Source organism: Mirounga leonina, unplaced genomic scaffold (assembly GCF_011800145.1).
Source record: "Mirounga leonina isolate KUSES-001 unplaced genomic scaffold, KU_Mleo_1.0 Mir_153, whole genome shotgun sequence".
Lineage (NCBI taxonomy): Eukaryota > Metazoa > Chordata > Mammalia > Carnivora > Phocidae > Mirounga > Mirounga leonina.
Window position 1 is genome coordinate 9,949,805 of NW_023270387.1, and position 10,106 is coordinate 9,959,910.

The 10,106-nt window shown below is 58.0% G+C and overlaps 1 protein-coding gene across 1 annotated transcript; it reads left to right on the forward strand.

Moving 5' to 3' along the window:
• The first annotated feature begins 289 nt into the window (after positions 1–289).
• Positions 290–10,106, forward strand: ANKK1 (ankyrin repeat and kinase domain containing 1). The gene is given in 9 exon segments (XM_035009424.1): positions 290–399; positions 5,397–5,639; positions 5,877–5,926; positions 6,242–6,397; positions 7,078–7,110; positions 7,113–7,195; positions 8,607–9,438; positions 9,441–9,581; positions 9,584–10,106. Coding segments are annotated over 9 exon segments (2,034 nt in total). The 3' UTR covers positions 9,970–10,106.

The window sequence follows — 10,106 nt, forward strand, 5'->3', positions numbered from 1 at the left end:
AGGAAGGGTGCTGGGGTGCAGAGGGGCTCTGGGGGCGGTGCCTCGAGGCGGGGGAAGGACCCTCTTCCCAGGCCCGCCAGGGCCCATCGCTGCTGGGGCCCCAGGACTCCCGTTTGGGTGTCCCCGCCCGGGGCGGAAGCGGGGAGTGCCGGTGCCTCCCCATCCCCACCTCCGGGGCCGCAGGGGCAGGAAGGCAGGACGCCCGCCAGCCTGGAGCCTCGCCTGCAGCCCGGTGCCGGGTGCGGACCGAGTGCGCGGGGCCCGGAGGGACCGGGCGGCCGCTGATCGCATGGCCGCGGGCCTGGAACAGAGGCTGGGCAGCCTCGCCGTCTTCACCCGCGACGACTTCGAGGGCGACTGGCGCCGGGGGGCCAACGGCGGCTTCGGCCAGGTGTTCGGGTGCGGCCCAAGCGCTGGAGGACCGAGTGCGCCGTCAAGGGCCCCCCCGCCTCCAGTCGGAGGCCGCCAGGTACCTGCCCGCGCCGCCCGCAGCGCGCAGAGGGGACGGCCTGAGGCCCCGGGGAGCTCCCCAGGGGGGGCTGGGGGGCCTGACCCAGGCCCAGCAATGGCCATTTGTCTCCCTACCTGCAACGCAGTTGGGCCGCTCTACCCGTCTGTGGAATCCACGGAGGGCAAAGGGGAGCGAGAACTACCCTCCAAAGACACCTTTGTCGCATCTGACCTCCCCGACTGGTGGGCCTCCTTCCTCCTGGGGGTCAGGGTGGTGATGAGTGCTCCTGATGGCCCTCTGCCATGCCTGGATCCGCCCCAAGTTCTCAGGGCAGGCAGGGCTGGGCTTGCTGAGAGTCTTTGGCACTTGGCCCAGCCGATGCTCCCTGACCCGTGGAGAAGCGCACACTCGCTCTCCCTTCCTGTGGCCGTCGGCGTGGCCCCTGCCCGGCCAGTGCAGGCTGGGGGAGGCGGGGGACTGGAGACTGCCCAGCCTCCTGGCCTGAGAGCCTGTCCGGGCCACTTGCCGGCTCTCACATAGGTCCCACTGGCCAGTCAAGCTGGGGATGCTTGGCTCTGTCCCTGCTTTTGTTTCTGGCTCCTCCCCCACCCATCAGGTGCGGTGCGGCCACTCCTGGGCATGCCTCCTTTTTCTCCTGGCTGCCTCTTTCTCACTGTGTGTCCCCATCTCTGCCTTCCCGTTGAGATGGGCTCCAGTCTCCTTCCCACCAGATTTGCTTGGAGTGGCCGCACGCTTACTCCCTGTGCAGCCATGAAGGAGACCCTTAGGACGTGAAGTCTGAGTGTGAGAATTGTGTCCTCTTCTCAAGGTTCCTGGCGAGGGGCATCTCCTATTGGCATCTTATGTAGATGTCGTGTTCTCTTTGGTCACCATGCAAGCCCCCAAGACAGCCTCAGGTCCCACACACTCGAGACAGCCCCTTCTCTAATTGCTGGGCCTCCACCTGCTCCGTGAATGCGGGCAAAGTGAGACAGTCCACAGCTTGACCCTCTTCCCCCTTCAACACCCTCATGCTAGCTTGGGAGTATAGTCAGGTTTTTCTACAGTTTATCCACATCATTTAGACTTTGAAGTGAAGGACAAAAGAAAACAGATGACATTGACAATGACTTTCCCTTCCCAAGTTCTGGGAACCCTCTGAGGGAAAGGGGCCGAGGGATTTAATGATGGTTAATGCCTTCTGAGTGTGGAGTAACTATACTAGGAGCTTTATGTGTTTTCACTGGATACTCGTTACACCTCTTCATTCATTTCTTCACTTGACGAATGCCAGGTGTTGGGCGCTGTGCTGGACCCTGAGATATGAGGGTGAGTGTAACAGATATAGCCTTGTTCTCCTGGAGCTTACAGCCTGGGGGGCAGAGCCTCTCGTCAGAGGCATCAGAAAGTGCAAAGGGCCTGTGGCAGGAGGGGCATCGTAAGTGAATGGGGTGGGGGAAGGCTGTTGGAGTTGAGAGAGAGGGAGCCGTGGAAAGCCACTGAAGAGTTTGCAGCCAGGTTGGGGGGTGCATGACAAAAAGGAGTTGATCGAATCTGCAGGATGGAAGATGGATTGAAAGGGTAGAGTGGCTTCTGGTCCAGTTAGGGGTTGTCATTGTTCAGGCAAGAGATGATCGCAGTCCAGCCTGGCATGTAGTGATAGAGAGAGAGGAATGGATTATACAGTATTTAGGAAGTAAACATCCCCTTGACTTGGTGCTGGGTTGTCTGTGGGGGGGACGATGAGGAAGAGGAGTGTCAAGGTTAATATGATGGCTGGCTTGCCCAGAGGAACAAAGGCTCACTAGAATGTCTATTCCACGAGAGATGAGTCTGTGCCCATTCACGGCTCTATCCGGAGCCCGGCACGTAGTTGGTGTCTGTTGAATGATGTTGTTGACAATTAATAAAGGGAACATGAAAGGAGGCACAGGTTGGGAGAAGAAGAAGAGCTCAGTTTTGTACAGGTTGAGTGTAAGGTGCCTTTTAAACAGCCATTTAACAATAGTGAAGGTCTGAGCTAACAATATGAAAATTTGTGAGTCATTTATTAGAGTTCGTAACTGCAGCCAGGACATGGATGACATTCATTCATCGTAAGCACTAAGTAAGCAAAACAAAGTCCCTACCTCATGGACTTTATAGTCTAAGGAAGGAAGGAATCTAGAGGAAGACAGAAAATAAGTTAGTAAATAATATATAAATAAATCATTTTTATCTATAGCACTTAAACCACCTGACATTTTCCTGATGAAAATACCTAAAGAGTGTTGAATAATCTGATCTTCCAAGAAAATAGTTGATCTAGAAATATTAACTTGTCTGCTCTCTGTGTATGGGGGTGGGGAGACAAGGACTGCCAGAGTTGGGGTAAGGCTGCTATTTAATAAAGACTTGAAATCACTAGTCACAATTTGAATAGAGATTTGAAACAAACAAGTAGCAAGCCATGTGGCTGTCTTAGAGCAGAGGGAACAGCAAGTGCAAAGGTCCTGAGGTGGGAATGTGCTTGACATGGTGGAGGACCAGCAAGAGGCCCTTATGGCAGGAGCAGAGTTGGGGAGGGTCACAAGCTATGCCCAGGGGAAAGATCATGGAGAGCTTTGTAGACCACTGTGAGAACTTTGGCTTTTACTGTGAATGAGAAGAAAGCCAGTGGAGGGTCTTGAGCAGAGCAATGACATACTCTGACTGACATTTTACGAGTATCACTCTGGCTGCTGGATTGAGAATGGATGGCGGAGGGGAAGAGAGAAGCAGGGAAACCAATTAGGAGGCTTGGGTCAAGATAGCCCTGGGTAGAGGTGGTGAGAAGTGGTCAAATTGTTGCTCTATTTTGAGGGTAGAGCTGACAGAATGCACTGAGGGACTGGTCGTGGGAAGGAGAGGAAGAGGAACCAAGGACATCGGATCTTCGAGCACAGGGAGGAGGGAGGCCCCATTCACTGAGAGGAAGGCAGAGGGAGGAGCAGGTGCGGCGGGGGAGAACCCAGAGTTCTGCTTCAGATGCGCCATGTCCAGGACCACGACAGGTCTGAGGTTGTAAGAGGTGGTGCCGAGCGAGAAGGCAAGGGCCGGCCCTGGGCTGGCTGATAAACCGAGACCTGAAAACTCTGCATAGGCTGTAGCCCCATGCAGGGGTCTTTGCACACGTTAGCAACCGCTGCTCAGAGAAGCTTCGAGACCAGACACCCGATGATGGGGGCTGGTGGGGGATGAGCTGCAGGCATAGCGCACGGGGGCAAGAAGTCTGGGTGTCCGGGGCAAGCTACTGGAGTTCCCATTTTACAGTGAAGAAACTGAGGCCCAGCGAGTTTACTTGCCCAGGGTCATGCAGAACATAAGTGGTAAAACTGGGATTTGAAATCAGGGCAGATCCCTGGCTTTGCCCCTCCACGACAGGTATCCCAGCTCCTGGGAATTGGAAAGGACAAGAGGAGACAGATAAGAGGTACCGCAGAGGTGGAGGGGAGGTCTCTGGAACAGTGCAGAGGTAGAGGTGAGAGCAGGGGGAGCCAGGAGCCACCCTGTCTGGATGTGAAGGAGATCAGGTGTTTTTTTCCTGGAGGTCAGCAGCCCCTGGCTGACTTCTCGGGGCCGCCCTGCACGCATTCCGGCAGCTTCCCACTGCAGTGCCCACGCAGCTTTGCAAATGCTGTGCTTTTAAAAATGTCGTTTCTCCTTAATCCTCATCCCCACAATCCCCAAACAATCTCAACAATTTGCATATCTACTGTTCTGTGGGCACAGCGAAACTAGCCAGCGGGGAGAGAGTCGGCAAATGCTTATTCTGTAAGGCCTTCCCTTAAGTCTTGACTTCTGTTCCCTTCAACAAAGATGTATTGTGCCCAGCGTGGTAATGCGCTGGGTGGCGGGGGGGGGGGGGGGGCGGCAAGAGGAATAACTGCAGTCCACCCATAAAACGGAGTACGGTGCAGCCATTGCAGACCTTGCTTCGGGAGAAAAGCATGTGAGGACGCCCCATGCCACTCTTAACTGGAAAAGCAGATCGCAAAGCAGCCCACACCGTGTGATAGGAAGGCAGAGGGGGGCAGGGGAGGAAGGAGCGAAACCGAGAGAGCAAAGGAGAGAGATGCACGTGTATGTGTAAAAGAACATACTAAAACATGAACAGAGGCCAGCTCTGGAAGATTGGATTGCTGATGGTTTAATTTCCTTCTTTATAGCTCCCCGTATTCCCTTGATTTCCTACAAGGATCTGTATTACTTTCATAACCCAAATGGCCATAGATGAGCCTTTAAAACAGAAGAATGAGGCATGATGTTGGTCCTCCAGGGGTTTGTGATCTACTGGGGGAGACAAACATATGAGCAAGTGGCAGAACAAATGGGAGGCTTTTTGTGGCCGCCTCTGTAGAATGGACTTGGTCCTGAGCTTGCAAACTCCTTCCCTTCCTGTCCCCGTCGCTGCCGGCCATCCCGGCCCCATTCTCTGCATCTTGCTGGGCCTCCTTCTAGGACTCTCCTTCCTCCTGCACTACCTTGCAAGGCCCCGAGGTTTCTCTGGGTCTCCAGAGCCTGGCACTAAGCCTCGTTTGTTGTCCTGCTAGTTGCTCTTGGAATTAACGGGTCATCTCCTTCCATCCCTCAATGCCCCACATCTCTGCAGCTACGATGTGGATTGCCTCATTGAAGAAGCAGCCAAAATGGAGAAGATCAGGATGAGACTTTATCCACAGCCCCTCTGGATAACGGCAACACCTCCTAAGTACTTACTATGTGCCAGGAGCAGTTCTAGATGTTTTTTGCATATTTGCCCATTTCATGCTCAGAAAAGCACTATGAGCTAAGTGTTCATATTATTTCCAGTTTATAGATGAGGAAGTTGAGGGTCTGAGGAGTTCAGTAACATGTCTGAGGTCATGCAGGTCGCATGTGGCAGAGATGGGAGAGGCCCGGGCTCTTAACCACTACACTGTCCCAGAAAAGGTAGGCTGCAGGACTCTGAGGGATCAAGGCAGTTTTCTGGAGACAGGACTATTGCTCCCTTATCCTGGCCTGTGGCTTCCTCCCAGATTTCAGATTTCGGCCTGTCCAAGTGGATGGAACAGTCAACCCGGATGCAGTACATTGACAGGTCAGCTCTGCGGGGCACCCTCAGCTACATCCCCCCTGAGATGTTCTTGGAAAGTAACAAGGCCCCAGGGCCCAAGTACGACATGTACAGGTGAGAGGTGGCTGGGCTCCGTGCCACATTCCCGGGGGTGGGAGGGATGCTGCTTATCACCACCCTGCCTGACCCCCCGAGGCCCAAGGGCACGCCAGGACAGGGAGGGGGAAGGATGGAGGGGCACTCTGGCTGGAGAGGCTCTGCCTGGGAGGGTGTGGTCCATGGGGCCTCCCGGGTGGGGTGACGATGGGTATCCGAGAAAGTGACTCAGGGAGCACTTTGTCCCGTCTGCAGCTTCGGCATCGTCATCTGGGAGCTCCTCACTCAGAAGAAACCGTATTCAGGTAGCAGATGGTGGTGGCAGCCTCGGGTGGGGTCCTGGAAGGCCCTGTGAGAGGCTGAGGGCTTGCAGGGACAGGATAAGTGGCGGCTTTGGGTTGGGGAGTAGCATACGCTTTAAGGATTCCCGTCCCCACCCTCCTTCATCCCTCCCCTGCTGGAATCTCAGCCTGTAACCTAGCCGTTTATTCACCATGCATTCATGTGGCCCCTGCTGTGTGCACCCCTGTGGGGATCCTCAGAGCCGCCCACCACCCTGCCCAGCCCACTGCTCTGGCCCTGCCTCCCAGCATGCACACAGCCTGGACCTCCCCTCACAGGCTTCAACATGGTGACTATTGTTGCCCGAGTGGCCGCAGGCATGCGGCCCTCCCTGCAGCCTGTCTCGGACGAGTGGCCAGGCAAGGCCCAGCAGATGGTGAACCTGATGAGGCGCTGTTGGGATCAGGACCCCAAGAAGAGGCCCTGCTTTCCAGGTTCTTGTCAGGCCTGCCCTGCCCAAGGGCCTGGGGAGCGGGGCGGGGCTGGAGCGTGTGGGAGCCTGGGCCGAGGTTCCAGGGGGCAGGGGAGGAGGTGGCTGGGGCCTGGGCCACTCCTGAGCGCTCCCTGTGGTGCTGGGGCAGGGTCTGCGTGCGTCAGAGTGCTGGAGGAGGACAGCGGGGGAGGGGGCAGTGAGGACTGAGGCTCCTCTCTGCATCCCCGCGGGAGGCCGAGCCGAAAACCCATACTGAAGGGTTGGGGCCTGGCTCTCCTGCTTCTGAGTTCGCCGGTTCCGTCCGGGGCCACAGCAGCCTCATTTGTAACATGTTCCCAGACTGTGAGATCACAGGCATGGATGGACCCCTTTAGCCACTGTGGAAACGCACACGTGTGTAACTGTGAGCACTCAGAGATCACCCATCTAGTCCTGCCCCCTCATTTATGGAAAAGGACTGACCATCAGAGGACCAGGGACCTGCTGAATGTGGGCCCACTGAGCCACGGCCGGCCGGGATCCAGCTTTCCTCCCTCCTGACGCACATGTATGGATATATCTGAGTCTGGGAATGGATTTTGGGGTGTGGGGGACACGGGGAATGTTCAGGTATCTAAAATGGGGAACGGACTGCTGGCCAGCCTGTTGCTTCTCTTTTTGTGTCTCTCCTTCATGGAGCAGACATCACAGTCGAGACAGACATGCGGCTATCCCTGCTCAGAGTCCCGTGGCAGACCCAGACAGTGAGGCTCTGGCCGGGAAGGTGTCCTGCAAGCTGTCTCTGCACCGGCCTCGGGAGGTGAGTGCTGGGGAGGGGGGGTGCCTCCGATAAGTCCCTGGGTGGGGGGATGCATGCATGATGCATGGGCGTGTCCTTCGCAAGGCCCCCCCACTGGCTGAGGGAGCAGATGGGGACTGAGAGCCAGCCCAGCCCACACTGCTGGCCACACCAGGCAGCCTATCAGAGTCCTGCCTGCAGGCATCAGTGTCCTCACCCCCTAACATGGGAACCAGCCGTGGGCTAGCAGGGGGCTCCTGGCCGAACCACAGGGCCAGCCACCCTGCCCTCCACGTGGTCCGAGGGGCAGTCAAGGCCCTAGACCACCTCTTTCCAGCAGGGTCTCCCCTGCTCAGGACTTTCCTGCAGACACAGCAGGTGGTCCGAATGGCATGGGAGGGGCTTCCTAGGACAGGTGCCGGAGAGAGGGGAGGAGTGGAGGACGGTACAGACCAGAACTGCCCCACTGGTCTAATCTGCCCCCTTGTCTTCTGATTCCCTCTACCCAGGTCAGCGACAAGGTCAGCCAAGAGCTCTTGGCTGAGTCCACAGAGCCACAGCTAGAACCAGGGAATTCACAGGGAGGAGAAAGTGGAATCCAACCACACCCTTTCCCCCTCGCCCTTGCCCCCTCACCCCCCCACCCCAACCCTCTGCCCAGCTTGTCCCAAATCAGGAGTTAGTGGGTCCCTTTCCCGACACTGGCCCCAGGTTCCAGAAATGCACATGCCCTCGGGGGAGAGGCTCTGCTTCCCCCTTCAGGCTTGTGTTCTTAGTAGGCCAGACTCCTCCTTTCCTGGCTCAGGGGTGGGGCTGGGCTGGGGGGGTTGTGGAGCGTTGGCTTGCAAGCCTGGCTGCGTTTTGACTTGGGGGATGAAAGCTGCCGTGATGCCTAGGCCACCTAGACGATTAAATCAGAATCTGGGGGGGAGGCGGGGAGGGTTGGCCTGGGCAGGGATTTTTGTTGTTGCAGTTTGTTTTGGAAATTGTTGCTTTTACTCAGGATATACTCTGGGTAGAACAGGAGGAAGCCTTAGTGGCTGAAGTTCAGATCATGGAGCCTGTATTCGGCTGGCATTGACTTCCTTTGTGGCAAGCACTCCCCTGAATGCGCTTGCCTACCTGAACTGTCCTCGCAACAGTAGATGAAGTGGGCATTGTTTGTGGCCCCTTTATGGATCAGGATCTGGAGGCTCAAGGAGGGCAGGGAATTGGCGAAGGTCCAGCAGTGCGAAGGGTGCAGTCAGGGTTTACTCCCAGGCCTCTTTCCGCCCCATCCTCACAGGAGTGGCTGCCGGAGTCCTTTCTCCAGGACAAGGGAGGCTGTGCAGAGATCTCTGATAGCAGGAAAGACTGCCCTCCCTCCCAGAGTCTCTGTTCCTGGATGGCACTTCCAGGAGGCAGGGGGCCGGACGAGATGACCTGTGGACAGGTCAGAGGTCCTTTTTCCAACCCCATCTCCCTCCCAGCAGACTCGGGGGACTACTTGAAGGGGGTCCTGCAGCTCTTGGACAGCGAGACCCCAGTCCCGAGCGACAAGGAGCTGCGCATCTATGAGAACCAAGTCACGCCCCTCCACTTCCTGGTGGTGCAGGGCAGCGTGGAGCCGGTGAGGCTGCTGCTGGCCCTCGAGGTCGATGTGGCCTGCCAGACCGCCTGCGGCTACACGCTGCCCCTCATCGCCGCCCAGGACCAGCAGCCTGACCTCTGCGCCCTGCTCCTGGGGCACGGGGCGGACACCAACCTGGCAGACGAGGACGGCTGGGTCCCACTGCACTTCGCAGCCCAGAACGGGGATGACCTCCCCGCCCGCCTGATCCTGGAGCACGGGGCCCACACGGATGCCCGGAAGCACGAGGGGTGGACCCTGCTCCACCTGGCTGCACAGAACAACTTTGAGAATGTGGTATGGCTTCTGGTCTCCCGCCAAGCTGACCCCAACCTTCATGAGGCCGACGGCAAGACCCCTCTGCACGTGGCTGCCTACTTTGGCCACGTCAGCCTGGTCAAGCTGCTGACGGGCCAGGGGGCTGAGTTGGATGCTCAGCAGAGAAACCTGAGGATGCCTCTGTGCCTGGTGGTGGAGCGAGGCAAAGTGAGGGCCATCCAACACGCGTTGAAGAGCGGGGCGGCTCCCGATGCCCTTGACCAGAGTGGCTACAGCCCACTGCACACGGCAGCCGCCAGGGGAAAGTGCCTGATCTGCAAGATGCTGCTCACGTACGGGGCCAGCCTCGAGCTGCCGACCCAGCAGGGCTGGACCCCCTACATCTCGCGGCCTACACGGGCCACTTGGAGGTCATCCACCTGCTGGCGGAGAGCCGTGCAGACTTGGGGGCTCCTGGAGGCATGAAGTGGACGCCCCTGCACCTCACCACCTGCCATGGGGAGGAGGCTGTGGAGTTAGCACTGACCCCAGTACTGCCGAGCAGTTGGGCTGGACGCCCCTCCACCTGGCCATCCAGAGGGGCGCCTTCCTGGGTGTCGTCAATCTCCTGGAGCACCATGCAGACGTCCATGCCCGCAACAAGGTGGGCTGGACGCCCGCCCACCTGGCCACCCTCAAGGGCAACATGGCCATCCTGCAAGTGCTGGTCAAAGCTGGTGCCCAGCTGGACATCCAGGAGGGGGTGGGCTGCACACCCCTGCAGCTGGCCCTCCGGAGCCAAAAGCAGAACATGATCGCCTTCCTAGAGGGCAAGGAGCCCTCCTCGCTGGCCCTGCTGGGGGATGCCGAGCCTGGAGCCCAGATGAAATGTAAGCGACCTGGGGCCTCCTTACCTGGCAGGAAGTGACGCTGGGCTCCTGGCAGGGCCCCTTCCCTGTCCTTGCCCCCTGCCCCTTGGACCTTGAGAGGAAACCGAATGTGGTCCCCCCTGGAGGGAAGGGGGAAGGGGCACTGAGGTGGTAGCTGGGGGGGGGCGGAATGCTG